Source organism: Cnephaeus nilssonii (genome assembly GCF_951640355.1).
Source record: "Cnephaeus nilssonii genome assembly, chromosome: 8".
Lineage (NCBI taxonomy): Eukaryota > Metazoa > Chordata > Mammalia > Chiroptera > Vespertilionidae > Cnephaeus > Cnephaeus nilssonii.
Window position 1 is genome coordinate 26,087,134 of NC_137079.1, and position 19,053 is coordinate 26,106,186.

At 47.1% G+C, this 19,053-nt stretch overlaps 1 protein-coding gene across 1 annotated transcript in view; it reads right to left on the reverse strand.

Moving 5' to 3' along the window:
* ANK1 (ankyrin 1) overlaps positions 1-19,053 on the reverse strand; it is a gene marked incomplete at its 5' end in the record, with an annotated part of 198,141 nt that overhangs the window by 71,103 nt on the left and 107,985 nt on the right. The window contains 1 exon segment of the mRNA XM_079779383.1: positions 16,447-16,548. Coding sequence (XP_079635509.1) covers positions 16,447-16,548 — 102 coding nt within the window.

A 19,053-nucleotide genomic window follows, 5' to 3' on the forward strand; every position in this document is an offset into this window, starting at 1 on the left:
GGGGAGCAAAGTGAAAATTACTTGTGGCCATTTTTTAACCACATGCCTTTCTCAGAAAAACACCAGCTTGTCAGATTCCTCTTCCTAAAGATGCCTCCTTCTGGGTCTCCAATTACAGATATTAGACTAGGTGATAGTGTCCCACAGTTCTTGGCTGCTCTGTTCTACATTTCTTTCCCCACTCTTTTTTATATTTTTTTTCAATTTTGATCATTTATATTGACTTATTTTCAAAATCTTTGATTCTTTCCTCAGCTATGAGCTTTTGAAGAAATTCCTCATCACCAAGGAAGTGGTTTTATTTTAGTTCTAGCAATTTGTTTGACTCTTTCTTATTGTTTTTATTTCTCTTCTGAAATTCCCCATCTGTTCATGAATGTTGTCCACTTTCCCCATTATATCCTTTAACATATTAATCACAGTTATTTTAAAGTCCATCTCATAGTTCCAATATCTAGATCATCTCTGAGCCTGGTTCTATTGATTGTTTTGTCTCTTGACAATAATTTTTTTTCATATGTGTGTGTGTTGTAATTTTTAATTGCATGCCAGACATTATGTGTAGAAAGAGCAATAGACACTGAAGTAAATAGCATTCACTCATAGAAATGGACATGCCTCTTCTTTTGTGAAGTTTTAGTATAGCAGGGGGTGGGGTAAGGGTGGGGGAGCTGAATCAATCTAATCAAGAGTTGACCTAGGTCTGGGTTTTGTTATTACCTTTAGTATACCACAGTCTTCAAATTCCTCTAGAGGTAGGCTGCTGTTACCTTGAGCTTAGAGGAGGAGCTGGGTGACAGGGTTTTTCTGTGTTCTCAGTCTCCCCTCAGCTTCCAGCTATCCCTGCATGCCTGTGCCTCAAAACGGGGTCTTTCTCCATGTTCTCGCCCCTCTCCCCGCAGGGGCATGCTCTTCCTTGTTACAAGATGCTGAGCATGTGGGGGAGTACAGAAGTTCCTTTTAGTCCTGGTCCAGCTTCAGTCAGGCAGGCTGTGTGCCTGGAATTTGGATTATTTTTGTTTGTTTTAGCATTCCTTCCCCTTATTTTTACACTTAGTCTTGGGTGGAAGTTTATTGCTCTCCCTCCAGTAATAACAGAGGAATAAGGTCTCCTTGTTGGTGTAGGATCCTGGTTCAGGATTGTTTCCTGCCCTTGGCCAGGAGTAGAGGGTTTTGCCTCTACTTTTCCCCGGGCAGCCCTGGATCTCTGCCTGTGACCTGGGGCAGGACTGTTTCCTCCCTTCCCCAGGGCAGAGGAGTTTGTTTCTATTCCATCCCATGGAGAATGAATTTTTGCCTGTGGTCTGAAGGTGAGAGGGTGTGCTTTTGCTTCACATGAAGGGAGAGTCTAGAGAAGCGGGCAAAGCTTTGTCTGTTAATCACACACACACACACACACACACACACACACACACACACACACACTCGTGCGCACCTCTGCCTCTCTCCTCCACAGTCAACAAGGGAGGCTCTCTCTGGTATCCTGACTTATCCCTATATTTCTCATGAGCACCTCATGGAGGCCTGTGGAGAAAATCTTCTCACAGACACACTGGACCACACTGGCCTCTAAGAATTTGTTTTGATTTTAGCTTGTATGGTCACCACCTCTTCCTTCTATTCTCTGCCAAAGATGAAACTGTGGCCCTCTCCTTGGAGGGACCTCTTGTCCCTCCTTGGAATCCAGTTAACTTGGTGGCCCTACTACCACAGCCCTCTGATAGGAACGGGAAAAATTATAATTTTGTACAACATCCAGCCTTTTCTCATCCGTAGGGTGGGAGCAATGTTCTTGGAAGCTTTTTACCTCCTACATACTCCTCACACTGAGCCTCTGAGGCTCACTAGCCCCACATGATCTCATTCCACCTGGTTCTAATACAGCGGACAATCCTTTAAGGTTCCTTTTTTTTTTTGGCAAAAATATTCATGCCAAGCACACACACCTGGAATTCTTCATCTGCCTTTGCTCTTTTTCAGGTAAAATGTCAATGTAGAGGATTTGCCTGAGAAGCAATCTGTCTGGTGGGAGTCGCAGGCGATCTCAGCCAGGCGGTGTTTGTTTTAACATTTTTCAAAAGAAGAAAAAAGTCATATTCAGCCTGAATGATTTAATTTGGAGTATTTTCTTGTACCAACTGTGAGAAATTCCATTGGCAAAATACACAATTCCAGACATTTGTTCTCAGCAAATCATTCTTCTGTTTAGCATCTGATTGCCCCAATTACACTAATTGATTTCTAAATGTACAAATACAGTAGACATGTCATAGGAAATTTAACTCTTATCCTGTCCACAGCAGAGGACAGTTTCAAATAGAAAGGATGTGGTACCCTAAGATCCTACATCTCTTTGAAAATTGCAAGAACATTTCAAAAGCTGGTGCTTACATTCTTGGGCAGACAAACAGCCCTTGCATTGCAATTCTCACAGGCATTTATTTTACCTGCAAGCACAGCCTCCATAGACTGGCAGCTTCAAGCTGTGTCCTGAGGTCTCAAGGCTCACCTGCCCCCTCCCACCCTACACCCCTGACATTCATGATTTCAGTCCGCTACCCGCTTTCTTGAGTTAAGCAGGGCATTTCCAGAAGGCTAAAGGTAACGTGCTAATGGAGTATTAGAAAGTAGGACCTTTTTCTTCATAGACTACCATGTTACTGGTTCAGTTTATCAGATTAGTTGGTTGCTATCTAGCCAGTCTCGGAGGCACGGGAGCACTGGAAAAGATGTTTCAATGGAGAAGGAAAGGACTAGAGTCCTGGAAAGAATAAGCCAAGAGCAGTGGCAGAGAAAGCCAAGAAGTCTGAGGACCCAAGGGTGAACAAAGAGAGGTAACTCTGCCTTCATGCGACACTTCACTTTACCCATGTGGTCGGTAAAGAACCAATCAGAAGATCGAGGATGTATATGTGGAAATGTGTAGGTTTTTATATTTAATCTCCCACTTTGCTACTCAATCTGGATTCTCTTTTAGTTTGTTATATCTGCTGAGAGAAGATAAGTATCATACTCTATGTTACAGACATTTAATTCCCCAAGTAACAACCAGCCCGTACCTTTGTGACCTCTAGCTTTGCTCTATTATTGGTTTCTATTTGTGAAGCAACACCACTTACATTATATATTTGCAAGTCTACAGCCCTGAAACAGAATAGCAAATAAGAATTAAGCACAGTTTATGAAGAAAAAAAAGAAAGAACTGAAAGGTTTCTGAATCCTTTCAAATCCTGAAACTGATGGAAAAGAGAGAAACAATAAGGGAAGAAAAAAGGCAAAGACCATGGAAACCAAGGAAGGCAAAGGAGATGATGAACAAACAAGAGATGATGAGAAAGGAAAGAGGGAGTGACCATCACTATGGGTTGACTAGATGAGGAAATGAATTAAGCAGCTAGCAAAAACACTACTACACCAATATAAATTTTGATTTCTTTCCCCAAGTTGCCTGCACTAGATTTTCAGCCAAAACAGAAATGAAATCAAAAGTGAATGAGAGTTTTCCACCTTTTCCTCTCTTCCTTTCCTTCCCTCCCTCCCACTCCCAGCTCAGGGATGTGGGCATCTGAGGAAGCAGGGCTGTGAACCAGGGGGTTCCCTGCAGAGGCTGGGGCAGAAGTATGTCTGGTGTGTGAGCAAGAGGAGGGCTACTCTGGTGTGGTTTGGATATTGTAAATGAATACGTACAGGATGATGCGAATTAGTAGGAATCAGGTTTCTCACTGTTGGTAGGGACTCACAAACCTGGAAAGAGGGAAGGCTAGAAAGAAACCTGAGGTGTCAGACTAGAATGGGAAGTATTGGCATGCTGCCATGGATGTTTAAAATGCATGTGCCTAGATAGATGTAGAAATAGTTACAGATGTGTGCGTACACGCAGGCACATGCAGCAACCGGCAGCAATGGGCACATCGAGTGACCAGATTTTGGTGTCTAAATATCATCCTCCACTGAAAGGAACCTTGGGAAAATGGCCGATCCAGGGTTGGGGCAGGGAAAGTACAAAACAGCCCTGGGACAACTTGTGCCAAAAAGTAAGAACATGCTCCAAGAATGTTGAAGACGCATCAAAGAACAAAGAAGCCAGATGATCAAAAGGGCTCCTATTGGCTTAATTAAGCTTTGAACATCAAAATGAAAAATATGAGATTACTACCCAACAAATAAAGTAAAAACCTATGAGTCTGTACAGGTAGAAATAAATAATGGGGCGGGGGGAGACCCACAACGAATCAATGAGGGAGGAGGAAAAGCTTATCCTTTAGTAGAATGCCAGCTAATAAATGTAGAATAAGTGACAGAGATGGAGAATCACTCTTTGGAATTTCATAGTGGCAGTTAATACGGGTAGAAGACAAATGTATGCCAAGGCTGGTGGCTGGAAATTTGATGAGGAACAGGGTATTGGCATTACATCAGAATATTCCCTACACACATACACACCCAACAAAATACTGATAAACTACAAAGGGAAAAAATCAGTAATTGTGCAGTAGAAAAACCTGGCAGACACCAACTTCACTAGGTGATCAGGGTTAATATCAGGAGGGGTAGAAAGGTAGCATAATTTCTGGGGTATTCCTACCAGAAAGGCACTGCCTTAGTTGGGTCATAAGGAAACATCAGCAGACACAGTTGAGGTTCAAATTACGGAATGGAAGACTGTCATAAACATGAGAGACAGGCAAAGGCTGGGGAAGTGTTTCATACCGAAGGAAACTAATGAGACATGACAACTGAGTACAGTGTGTTCTAGATAGACTCCTGCAACAGAGAGGCTTAGAGATGGAGACGGAGACGGAGACGGAGACGGAGACAGAGACAGAGACAGAGACAGAGACAGAGATAGAGATAGAGATAGAGATAGAAATAGAAGGAGAGTTTAAGGGGGAAGAATGAAGGGGAAAGAATGGAGCGAGGGAGAAAGGGAGGGAGGGAGAGGGAGAGGGAGAACAATCTCTCATGTGGGACAGTTGGCAAATGTTAATGGAGTCTTGGATGGTTGTGTTAATCAATGTTGATTTCCTGATCGGAAGGCTAGTAGGATAGTTATGTGGGAAAGTGTCCTTACTTTTGGGTGGTGCACACTGAAATGTTTAGGGTGATGGGGAATTATATCATATATAGTATATATCAGTGGTCGGCAAACTTCGGTTCGCGAGCCAAATGCGGCTTGCGAGCCGTGGTTTGCCGCTCTGTTGACTAATGAGTTTGCTGACCACTGGTATATATTCTAGATAGAGATAGATAGATGATAGATAGATAGATAGATAGATAGATAGATAGATAGATAGATAGAACAAATGCAGTAAAATGGTAACAGAATCTGGGTGAAAGAGATGTGGGAGTTCTTTGTACTGTTCTTGCAACATTTTTATATGTTTGAAACTAATTAAATTTTTAAAGAAGAAAGTGGAGGTAGAGAGTAGTGGTGGAAGAGGCAGAGGCAGGGTGTACCTCTGGGCTCTGGCTAGGGCAGTAGAGGATGGTGGCCGTCAGGGTTTCTGCTTGTCTCAGGACTCGGAGCCAAAGTGAGGAGCTGAGCAGACATGCCTCATGTCAGATGGAGAGGTGCAAGCCTTACCGGAGTTCAGAGATTATTCCAGGATGAAAACCCTGGAGTGCCACCAAACGGTGACAGGAGAGCAGCCTACAGCCCCACGTGGGAACCAGCTGATGGGGAAGCCTCTCTCGAGGGCAGGTGTCGGGTTCTACAGGGCCATCCCACCTGCAGCCTCTTTCTCACCCAGATACGGCTGGCTCCACAGACGCTGCTTGGTGGGCTAGGTCTGCTAAACATATATGATTCTGGGAGCTAATGGATCAGAAGCCAGATGGACTGGAGCAACTGCCATAACCCTGGTGGAAAAGCATAACTTACCTCCTCTGCCAACCTGCCTCTTATCCAGGGATGGGGAAAACAGAATAAGAAAGGAAACAGAGAGGAAAGGACGAACTTGGAAAGAAAGAGGTGATGCAGATGGAAAGGAACAAGACTAGATCCAAGCACTTCCCCTCCTTTGTTTTATTGCGATCTAAATTTAGACCCATCCAGGTAGCTCTTAAGACTCCTAGTTTACTAGATATTTTTATGAGGAGGAAAGACACTCTAATCCTTTTCGTTGTCTATTTTTAAAAAAAGAAAGGAACCCACACTATTCCGGAGCTGTGCAAGGAGATGAATCAACCCCGGATCACCTTCTCTCTACTCTCAGTTAAAAAACCTGCGCAGCCTCCACGCTCTGCGAAGTGCCAGGGCTCAGAGCAGATCAGCTGCAGGGCTTGGGGCCCTTTGGGAGACTGGAGGAGGAAGTGTGAGCTCAAGTTAATGAGAGAACGGGACTTTGAAATTCAGCTCAGCAGCTAAGAATATCTCCTATGGACTAGAAACAGTTTCTATGTCCGAGATCTTGGCATTCCTCTAGGAGAAAAGGAGCCAGACCTTCAGAAGCAGGGCAGTGGGGTTTGGGGCAAAGCACATTAGATAAGGAATTGAGGCCTTTAAACTGTCCTTCTGACCAGTCCTCCTCACTTCATCTCCCCGGGCTTCAATCTTTATATCTTCAAAGTATTAGAACTGCTCTATCTCCTAGCTTCCTCTTCACAATTCCAGAATAAAACAATGTAACGGCTCCCAGGAACCAATTAAGATATGCTTGTAGAGATGCATAGGAAAAGGTCTGACAAGATTCACACCCCACTGTTCACAGAGATTTGGGGTGCAGGGGAAGACTTAAGACTTACAGAAGACTGTATATTTCTGTATAGTATGAATTTTAAAATAACCATCATTGTTTAATTTTCTTGTTAAATTTAAAAAATCACAAAACAATTAAGATCAGGGACATGATTGCAAAAAATGACCAAAAAAAAAATTGTATCAAGGAATTCACAAATTCACAATCCAATGTAAATAATCCCAGGCAAACGTACATGCGTGGTCCATTCCGATCAGAAAGAGTGGGAACTGGGTTTAACATTTCCTCTAATAACGAGCGAGGCAAATCTTCCTCCAAGGCCCAGGTCAAATGTCATTTTTCTCTGGGACATTTCCTGTCCCTCTCTCTTCGGCACACCATACCCTATTTCCAGCCCCCCAAAAGTGAACTGTTCTCTCGACCATGTTCCCATGACACTCGGTGATAACTCTAGCAAGGTCCCTTATTAAGTGGAATTGCATTTATCTGCCCTTGTGTCTGCATCTTTCAATGGATAGGCTTTTTGAGGTTCTATTATCTCGTCTTTGTATCTTAGGTCGTAGCATGGGGCCTGGCACACAGTGCATGGTTCCTAAGAGTCTGCGGAACTGGATGCACATTCGTACAGCCTGACACACACACAGCACGATCTTTCTTAGTCTCCCAGGAAGAGGCATATCAGTAGTCTCAGGTCTCCACACTGTAAATTGACAGCAATCAAACCATAAAGGGGAGTGTGTGGGGGTGCCGGGGGAGGTGCACTTTCCTTGCAATGAAGCATCATTCTTGAGGATGCTCTTCACACGTTTCCTCATCCCTAGGATCCCAGAGATGTCCCCACTGTCATTACAAATGGACGTCTTCGTGTAACTGAATTGGTCATTTAACTCTTCCTTCACCATGAAGAAGGGGAAAGGAAACCAATTCAAGGGAAGTGGCTCAGGGGAATAAAAGGCTCTGCTGCAAGTCCCAAGTCCACCTGTAGGGTGCAGTGTAGAGACTCAGGCTGGGAGTTGGCAGACCGAGACTCAGACTCTAATTCAGGAAGACTCTTCAGCTCTTCGCCTCTCAAGTCTCGCTGGCCTCACTTGTCCTGCTTCTGCTCTGTCCACCTCACAGGGTGATGTGAGCACTAAAGGTGGTCGTGCCTGGGGAAGGGCTCAGGAAAGCAGAGATACTGAAGAACTGGAATCTGTGATTATTAAACACCCTGACTCATGACTCATGACAAGCAATCAACTTACTTTAAAACTGTAAATTGGCCATTATAACTAGCAAGATGAACATCAGTTTGTTTCTGCTGAAATGCAGAAGTAATTTACCTATTTAAAATAATTCAGGAGATGGAGGTTTTTAAGTTCCAACTTTTTCACTAATACCTTTTCTGGGAAGAACTTCAGAACCCATGGTACCAGACATGGGCATCTATTTGTTTCTCTTGTTTAACTCCCCACCACGGACCACCACTTTCCCATGGGGGGAGAAGGCGGGCGGCTGCAATAATATACTCTTCTCTCTCCTTCATTGCTACCCCAGAGCCTCAACAAGGCAGTAAGTGAAGGCTTAGTATTAACATATCATATTAGGAAGGCTTTCTGTGTGAATTTGGGGGTACAGGTAAAATTAGAAAACTATGTAGTTGAATGCCTTTTCTACACTTACCAATAGTTCCCAAGAGAAAGAAGATGACAGAGAAAAGTAACAGGTTCTCTATCTACACTGACCTTGACATAACCTTTGTAGCCTTTCATCCTCACCCTTTTTCATTTCATTTACCCCTACTTTGCTGTCTGTGAACTTCACTGCTCCTGCCTTGGCAATCTATTCCTTCTGCTGCCTTTTCCTTTCCCCAATTCTCCACCCAGCAAACTCATGCTCTTCCTTCAAAACCCTTCTCTGCGATATCAACATTTTAGCCACTAACCCCAGACCAGAAGCAATGAGAGAGCAGGCACTGGGACTCACTCAGCTTTGAGCAGCCAGCACATGGCATATTCAAGCAGCTGAATACATAGTTGTTGAATCAATGGATACAGGAATGAAAACATTATCTGTGCTTGTTCTGCATGGCGCTTACAACACTGAGTTTGTAACCTTCTGTATACAAGCTGGACTTCTTTACGTACCTCTGAGTTCTTTGGGAGCAGGGGATAAATGAATTTAGTCTCTAGCAAGGTGCTTCGGTCCTTGTGAGTGCTCCACACATGTTTGTGGAATAAATAAATGAACAGAGGAAGTTTTAGGTGATCTTCTCAAGCCCGTCTCATCAAACCCAGAGTCATAAAGCTCAGATGATACTCAGAAGTAACCTCTAGACCTCAGCTTTCTGAGATGCACAATGAGAGAGTTGAATGCCATGACCTCTAAGCGCTGAGACTCTATAATTTGGAAAGGGAGCAATTATCACAATCACCAGAGCCTCAGAAATCCTGATCAAAAGACTGGGCATTTGGTTTCTGTAGAAAAGACTACTCTGCAGCAGAAACTATTGCTACAGGTGCTCCATTTATTAGAAATGCCCAAAACCCTTTACCTTCAAGATCAACAAGTACCCAGTAGGGGTGGGTGCATGTGGGAACTTAGGGAACGTCAGTGGGACTAGCATGGCTTCGCATGCTTTCACTGGCTGTGTTTTAGCACTGGAAGTGGTTTATGTTTTTGTGAATGTTCAGCTGCTCGAGCTTCTGGATACTGCAGTAAATATTGCCACATACTTGACGAGCGGGGCTAGTGCCAGAATCAGAACCACAGAGTCATTATCCTATGAATGACTATTTCACAACACTCCTAAAAGTGGTAGTGCTTAGAGCAATCCTCCGCGGGCTACGCGTCAAGTACATAAACTCTAATCATTAGTGGTTATGGCAGGCTTAACATCTACTGACTGCATGGATGAGCACCTACTATGTGCCAGGCAGAATCCTGAAAAAGAGCATTGAATAAAATAAAGCCCTTTCCCCTTGAGGTGCCTGCATTTTAGTGGGAAAAGACGCAGAAAAAAAAATGGAGAGGAACGCAGATGCATCCTAAGTCAGGTAGCAATAAGTACTATGGAGAGAATGAGACAGGCTGTAGGGATGGAGGAGCCTGGGATGCTCCAAAGGGCTCGCCCGATGCCAACACTGCAGACAACAAGGCTTCTCTTTTTGGCATGAACGTTCTCCTGGAGCCTCAAATAACGTTCTTATGAGGAAGGCCAAGTGAGCCTGTGTTTGCTAGCATTATAAGAATAGAACAGAAAACTAAAATAATTAAGGTATTTTTTTTTTGCTCCTGGAGTTACAGCTGGTGGTTCCCAGTGAAGCATCTAATTTGACCCAACATTTCTAGGAGTTCAGGAGAACAGAGCCCCTGAGCATTCTCCTCTTGTTCTCTTTTTATGGGGGGCTAACTGGTAAATGTGTAAGATCCATTAGTTCACTGCAGAAAGCATTTTTTAAATTGCTATGGCTTCCAGAAAAATATTTTGATTTGATTAAGTAATGTAGCAATAATTCTGGAAATGGAACATACGAAGCTGATATTGGAATGTGCGTAATTATGAAGCTATTTATTCAAACAAATCTTGAGCATGTACTCTATGACAGACCCTAATCTGGGTGCCGTGAGGAATAAGCAGCCATGGACTTCACCTTCAGGTGGCTTAGCATCTACTAGGACAGGTAACATGTGCTCAACATTCCCATGCTGCATTGAGCTGCAAGAGAGGTGCTGATCAATTGCAGAGGCAGAGATGACTCCAGGCTCTGGGGATCAGAAACGTCTTCCACAATGGATTGTGAGCTGAGATTTGAATGAATCATCCCATTGTACATGGTTCTTGCAGTGGCAAGAATGACATGGTCTCAGGCTGAGTAGAGAGCCCCTGGCCCCTACATAGCCTCGTGGTGTGTGTGTGCTGAGACCGCCGTAGCCAGGGTGACAACACAGCAAACCCAGGGAGGCAAGTCTTCTGGCTTCACCACCTCCAGTGTCCCTACTTATTCAAAGCCATCACTTGGATCTACCTGGTCCACTGCCTCAGCCTCCTGACCAGTCTCCCTGCTTCTGTCCCTGTGCCCCAAGTCTATTCTCCACACAGCACCTGGGATGATCATTTAAAAACTTACATCAGACTGAACCTCTCTTGTGTAAAACCTTCCAGTGGCTTTCCATCACCCTTACAGTGGAATCCAAGTCTTCACTATGGCCCGTAAGCTCTTCAAGATTTGGCTCTGGAAATTTCTCCCACCTCCGTGCCCACCGCTTCTCCCCTGAATCACTCCCCTGCAGCCACACTGTCCTTCTTGCTGTCCCCCCAAACAAACCAAGCTTACGTCTGCTCCCAGAGCCTTTGCACATGCTTTCCCCTCTTCCAGGAATGCTTTTCCCCAGAAACCACTTGGTCTTATTTACTTCTCTTGGTCTCTCAGAAGCCGTGCCCTTAGAGAGACCTTCCTTAACCACCTCATCTAAAATACCTTTCTCCTCCATGGTGCTTCTCATTAGCTGACATACATTTGTTCATTTTCTCGGTTATGTCTGTCTTCTTTACCAGCATATAACTGCCACGAGAGCACAGACTTGGTCTGTTTTGTCTGTCTTGCTCAGTGCCTGGAATAGTACCTGGCACAGAGTAGGTGTTTAATAAATACATATGGAATGATCCCACAAAGGCACTGGTGGGATTATATTCAGCATGCTCTCATCCCAGTTTTCATCAGCCAACGCCAGCATTTGACTTCCTCGAATGCTGAATGGCTTCCAAATCTCTATCTTTATCTATTCCAGGCTCAAATATCCAATTGCTTACTATATATCAGTCTTCACGTCAATGCCTCAAAGACTCCTTAGGAGGATCTCCACACAACCCTGTCCTTATCCCCTCACCCCATTTCCACACACTGGGTCCCCCTCCCCACTCTCCACCCTCTGTGTTCCTGGTATCAGTGAATGGTGCTTCCATCTCTGAATAAGCCAGACCTCAGAAGTCATCCCTATGGGCTCCTTCACTGCCCGCCCCCCTCCAATTCCTCACTGAGACTCTTCACCTTGTTTCATCTCCACACTCACCATCTTTATGCAAGCTACCAACACTTCTCTCCCAGGCTAGTGTAAGAGTCTCATAACTGGCTCCCCCATATCCACCTCTGGGCCCCTCCATATGCCTTCTACACAGTAGCCAGTGTGATCCTTTAAAGCACACCTCCGATCACGTCACTCCTGTGCTTCAGTCTGTGGTTCCCTTCCCTCTGCTCTTAGGATAAAGGTCAGAATTGTGAACATCTGTAAGCAGAGGGGATATTCTACCAAGACACGCCGACACAGCTGTACAGGTTGTTAAATGCTGAAATACATCCATTCCTCTTGGTCAATAGCCATTGCCTCAAGCTCTTAAGTTGCCCTCACTGCTGCTGCTCTGTCTCCGCCCCCCCCCCCCCCCCCCCCCCGCAACCCGGTAGATCTTTCCTCTCAATCAGCAACTATAGGTTAACACAATGCACACAAACAAGCACACACACACTGCTTGGGCCCTGGGGCACGCTGTCCCAGTTGTAGACTGTTGTGATGAGTGCCCCTGCCTGTAATATAAGGTCCAGCACAATCCCAACCTCACTCTCCAGCCTAGCTGGTCCTTCTGCTCTTTGCACTACAGCCACTTCAGCCTTCCTGAAACTCTCTCAGTTTTCCCCTGCCTCAGGGACTTTGGACAGGCTATTCTCTATGATTGGAATGTTCTTCCCTTTCTTCACCTCACTCACCCCTACTCATCCCTTAGCTCAACTATCTCTTCCACACAATAGCCTTCTCTGACCTCCAACTCTAGGTCAAGTCTCTCTCATATCTATACTAATAAAAGAGTAATATGCTAATTAGACCAGGAGACCTTCCGGACATCCTTCCGGACAAAGCCATGGTGGCAGGGCCGAGGCAGAAGCGGTTAGGGGTGATCAGGCTGGCAAGGGAGAGCAGTTGGGGGCGATCAGGCTGGCAGGGGAGGGCTGTTGGGGGTGATCAGGCCAGCAGGCAAAGGCAGTTGGAGGTGTTCAGGCAGGCAGGTGAGCAGTTAGGAGCCCGTGGTCCCGGATTGCAAGAGGGATGTCCGACTGTGGGATCGGGCCTAAATTGGCAGTTGGACATTCTCCGATGGGCCCAGATTGGAGAGAGTGCAGGCCAGGCTGAGGGACTCCTCTCCCCCCGGCCCCCCCACCACGTACACGAATTTCGTGCACTGGGCCTCTAGTAGTCTCATAAAATCATATACCTTTCCTTCACGGTGCCTAATATAGTTTGGTTTGCATATCTATTTATGTGGCTATTTGATTGATAGTTCTCATCACCAATGAACTACAGTTCAGAGAAGATGAAGACAGAACTTTTTTTTTTACTATGAAATCCCTAAAGCTCAGCACTCCACATCAGGTGGAAATGCACAGGAAGACATTGGCTAAAGACAATGGGTCTAAAGCGTGAGCAATGCTTGAATAAATGAAAGAATCCAGCATTCCTATAAAGATCTTGGTGTGTGCATATGTACATGTGTGTCCTTATGTGTGAACTTGTTCTTTTTTCTACGTATAGTAAGGATGATGATCGTAAAAACGAGTAGACACAATCTATGCAATAAGGAAACTGCCCTGAATATTCAGATGTCTCTTATATAAGCCAAGTTCCTCTTTTCACACTACTTAGAGTAATTACTTCCTATTATGGCAAGCAGCATACATTCTTTCCACAAAACATACTATTTGAAAGTGTGTTACTTACATAAGGATCAGCATTTGCTGTATTGCTGCTGTCACGGTCCACCAGCTCAAAAGATTCAAGCAAAACACATTCTCAAGCCATGACCCCAGGACAAGAGTCTGTTTTTATCTTCCCAAAACAACGAGTGGATGTTTTTAAAGAGAAGAAGGCGCTGGAGCCATTAGGAGGCGAGCCCTGTGAACATTACCCAGCAGCAGCACTGTCCCGATGGGTGCACTAATGTGTGTAATGAGGGCATAAGTTCAGCTGCTATAGTCCCTCCCCCATATCACCCATACTCTCCACTCAAGAGCAAAAGCCATAATGCCCTGTAAAACCAGAATGAGGCTCGGACAACGCTGGCAGTCCCCGGGGGGCAGCCCATCGGCAGCTCCCTGCCCCTGCACAGTCACGGAACTAGACAAAGACCAACAGGGCCAGGATCTGGGGAGCCGGGTCTAAGCCAGCAGCCAGGGGCTCTGCACTAGGGCGAAACCTTCCTTTTACTCCCTCTGACCTTCATTGCCTTGCTCGCAGCCTTCTGCTCTTTGAGAGAAAAGGCTGGTCCGAGCCAGGACTGCAGTCTCCAGGCTGAGGCCAGAGCCTCCCCTCAGTCTCTAGCAGGGCCAAGCGTGACCTGTCACTGGCACCGAGCCGATCGATCGATAGAAAGTGGTGTCAATAAAGTGCAAATAATGCCTGGTTGCCCTGAAGTGCTCTGAGGAGAGACGGCAGAGGGACAAGCCAGCTACGCTCAGGGCTCACCTAGGGAAGGCCAATCAGGACAAAGCCGCTGCTCGGGTGTCATCAAAATCTTCCAATTTCACACCGAAAATGAGCCCTGGCTCAAGGCTTATGAGCGTTCGGTTGTCCCCATTTCTGCTAAATGGATTCCTTTGAGAGCTGGCATCTTAACCCTTGGAAGGCCTCTGAGGCTTGGAGCTCCCCGGCCGGAAACTGCACTGCAGAGGAGCGTGCACTGGGTTTCTGCAGCTCTGAGCTACACAGAGGAAGCCTCAGGCCTGGCCTCTGGCACCAGAAATACATCCCCCTGGGGAGAGAGACCAATTCCCTCCCCTGGTGGGGGAGGGGAGTGGGGACAACAGGACCTCCAGCTGTTTCTGGGGTACTGTGCAAGGGGTCCCTGGGACCCCTCCCCTAAGTCACTCCAGGACTCTCACTCTGCCCCGTACTTGACTCCTACCGCCTCTTCCCACGAAAGAAACGGGTTCAGAGTTTCAGTCTGCTATCCAAAGGCCAACCTTCAGCTCTGCATGGTTGGTGAGACATGTCCTTATCCAAATATTGTCTATTTGGACAGAGGGACGAAAGAAGAGGAGGAGGGCTTTCCTCCTCATCATCCAGTTTTCGACTTGAAGTGCAGTCCACACGCTTCACCTCCCCTCTGAAGTTCACTGCCACGGGCGTCTGCCTCCTATCACACACCTACTTCTGTTTCCCATCACATACCACCCGCTCTGATCTTTTAGCTGTGAATTTACTCCACAGGAGACCAACTGAATCCAAATGGGGTCTTGGCCCTGGAAGAGAAAGCAAGTGGTATTTTGCATTTTAAGCAAGAGGGAGGGGGCGGGAGGGGACGGGGTGGGGAGGCAGAGGCATTCGCCAGTGGAAAAGTGAGCGTGCGTTCCGGGCATCTGCCCCGCTGGCCTGTAGAAGTCATCCAGCCCACTGCGACATGGATGAACCTGGAGGGCATTAGGCTACCTGAAATAAGCCAGTCGCACAAGGGCAAATACTGCATGCCTCCACTTACAGGAGGTGCTTAGAGAAGTCAGGCTCATAGACAGACAGTAGACTGGTTGCCAGGGGCTGGGGAGAGGCAGGAATGGGGCACTACTGCCTCATGGGTGCAGAGGTTCAGTTTTGCAAGACGAAGGAATTCTGTGGGTGGAGGGTGGGGATGGTTGTACCGCTCTATGAATGTGCTTAATGCCACGCAACCGTACACTAACAACGGTTAAGACGGTAAATTCTAAGTTATGCGTATTTCAGCATCATTTAAAACAATCTTTATATCGTTTAAATGGTGTAAAAAAAAAAAAAAGAAAGAAAAGAAAAGTCACTGCCGAAACTGGTTTGGCTCAGTGGATAGAGCGTCGGCCTGCGGACTCAAGGGTCCCAGGTTCGATTCCGGTCAAGGGCATGTACCTTAGTTGCGGGCACATCCCCAGTAGGGGGTGTGCAAGAGGCAGCTGATCGATGTTTCTAACTCTCTATCCCTCTCTCTTCCTCTCTGTAAAAAATCAATAAAATAAAAATAAAAAAGTCACAATGAGTAAATTTATTCTAAATTAGAAACTGCATTAACATGTGCACCTGGACAACTTAATCGGCTAATGCCACCCAATCCACAAGCCCAGGCCACACCCTGTTCACACGCTAGGGGTTTATTTCCTCTCTATTCCGCCAATTCCTCCGTCGTGGTCTGACCCTCCCCTCCAGCCAGTCGCTCGGCGTAAACTCAGCTTCCTCAGCACGCCCTCCAGAACACAAGACTCTGGGTCTTAGCGGCAGAAACCTCCAGAGAAGCTAATGTTTAGGCCGCATTGGTTCTCAGCGCGAGCCAGTCTCGCCTTTGTCAACAGCCTGTGGGCGAGACCGCATCACTACTTCCTTCCCAGCCTGCAGAGAATCCTCAAAGGCTGCTGCTGACAAAGGAGATGTCATGTCACCACTGACTCAACATCCTTCAAAGCCCTTCCTCCTGCCCACTTTCAAAGGCCACATGTTCTAAGGCCACAGCAGGGACCAACGGCAACTTCTAAGGGAAGAGGCGGCAGGGGATGGAGCCCAGGGCCAGCCCACGCCGTTTAGGCGTCAGCCCTTCTCCGTGGGGCCCTGCCCTGGGGCCGGGATGAGGGCCTTCAGCAGGCGGAAGCCCTTGGGGATTTCTGAGGCCTCGGCAAAAGGTTAACAGAAGCGGATTAAAACTCTCGGGGAGTGGCATCAGGCAAGAGCCCCGCTTCAGAGACCACATGCCTGTCCCCACCCCACTTACCTGGTTGCAGGTGTTAATGTCTACCCCATTCTGCAGGTAATCCAAAGCCTTATCCAAGTTCCCTGATCTTGCTGCCCTGAGAAAGCTGGTAGCAGCATCGCCCTGTGAGGAGAGAGAACGGGCTGTGAGTGTGCTCTGCGTGGTAACAACCGCACGATCCCCCTCAAGCTCAGGGCTGCGACAAAGGGCCGAGGTCACGGGGGCAGGCAGCTTTGCACCCTCCGGTTACGACACTGCGGTGCCCACTGTAGTACCCACGTGTGATGCGGGTTCCAGAGCCCCTTGGCCAGGACGCAGGCGGCACCAGCCGTGGCGAGGGGACTCCATTCGAAGCTGCATGCTCAGCACAGCCTGGCACCTTATTGTTTTGATGTCTCCAAGGGCTCTCTGCCCTGGCTAAGGAGGCTATATCACTAGCCCCTGCCCAGCGAGTCACAGCTGCAGGCCCCACGGGCACTAAACACGCGCTCTCCGCTGCTATTTGGTGGGTTTGTTTTTTTAAGTACACAGCACATAGCACTTACGGTGCACTAAGAACCATTACGATCACTTGACACGTAATATATATTTACACACACGCATATACGCACGCATTTAATCCTTATTCAAAACACCCAAGGTACGTCCTTCTGTGGTCCCCACTTACAGATGAGGGAACCCATGCACAGAGAGCTGAAATGACGGGTGCAGGGTCCCCCAGCAGTCAGAGGCACAGCCGGGGCTCCGCAGCAGGCAGTCTGGCTCTGAAGCCAGGGAACTCGACCTCCCTGCCCAGCTGCCAGCATCATGTGAGCTCTAACTCGCAGGTGCCGCTCAACCTGAATGAGCCCAAAGCACTTTGGTTCCATTGCTGTCGCTCAGCCACCTCCACCAACCTTTCAGGATGCTGCTCCCAGGAACACCTGCTTGTATCAAGGATGAATGACAGCCAGGGAGAGTGAGCACTGGGGACAACCAAGCTGACGAAGGCAGACAAGTGTGGTGGGAGAGCACAGGACTGGAAGGGGCGAGGGGGCTCAGAGCAGCTCCCCTGCGTGTCGCTCGGCCCTCTGTTCTCCGGCGCCTCCTGTTTCCTTATCTGTAAGCCAGGAGGGTAAGGCCTTCCTCATACCCTGGCTGTGAAGCTAACAGGAAATAATAGGTGCTGCTACCATTATTATGTCAGCTGTGAAGCTAAAAGGAATAATACAGATTATCATACCAGCACAGTGCTTAGCATATGTGCCTACTCAGGTAGAGTTTGACAGGTAAGATTGTCACGTGACAGGCCACAGGCGTGTGCCTCTCCACCAGACGACCCAGCCGTGCCTCATGGCGCCTTCTCCCCTTGGGGCACTCTGTCTCCTTCCTTCAGGCTCCCGCCTTAGCAAGCATGTTCTAATGGGCTAAATGGTGGTCCCCAAAAGATATGTCTGCACCCTAATCCCTGGAACCTGTGAATGTCACTTATTTGGAAAAAGAGTTTTTGCAGATGTAATTGAGTTATGTGTCTTGGGGTGAAATGGCCCTAGATTACCTAGGTTAGCCCTAAATCCGACGGCAGGTATCCTTATAAGAAACAGCAGATGATAGAACACTTGAAACTTGTATCATTTTATTAACTAATGTCAACCCAATAAATTCAATAAAAAATAATAAAAATTACAAAAGAAAAAAAAAACCCATACACAACAAAAACAAAAACAGCAGAGGCCTGGCTGGGTGATTCAGTTAGTTGGAGCAAGCCCATATACATCAAAAGGTTGCGGGTTCTATCCCCAGTCGGGTTACGTCCAGGAGGCAACTGATCAATGTTTCTTTCCCACATTGATGTTTCTCTCTCTCTCTCTCTCCCTCTCTCCCCTCCCCTCCCTCAAATCAGTAAAAACATATCTTTGGGTGAGGACTCAAAAAAATAAAATAAAATAAAATAAACCCACAGCAGAGAAGATACACAAAGGAGAAGGTGATGGAAAGACAGAGGCAGAGACAGAAGTGATGTGGCCACAAGCCAAGGAAGCCAGCAGCCAGCAGAAGTTGGGAGAGGCAAAGAACAGACTCCTCCTGAAAGCCTCCAGAGGGAGCACGCCCTCCTCCTACCTTGATTTCAGACTTGTGGCCACCAAGGCGGTGAGAGAATACATTTCTGTTGTTTTAAGCCACTACATTTGTGGTGATTTATGACATCGGCCACAGGAAACTCATACACATGCTAATGATGATCATCCCGAAACACAGAAGCCTCAAATCTACAGCCAACAGTCCCAGGATTCTACAGTTAAAAGCCCGGGTTCATGCCTTTGCCAATTAAACCATCAACATGGGGCAGAAGAGATTACAGACACCCCCTTCACAGCGAGGGCTGCCCTGCCCTCCCCACCAGCCATCTCAGGCCTACACCCTGCTCTAGAAGATCCGATTCCTTCCTCTGCCTCCCCCACCCCTTCACAGAAGCTCTGCATCTGCCTGTTCACAATGTAGGCACACTGGGATCTCACTGCCCTCCCTGCCCCCGCCCCCCCCCCAAACCCCCATCTCTCTCTGCCTCCAGGGCTGCACCCTGATTATTCCCAGGGCCCTGAAGCCCTCTGCCACTCTCATTGAACAATTCCAATCTTTCCCTTCTTC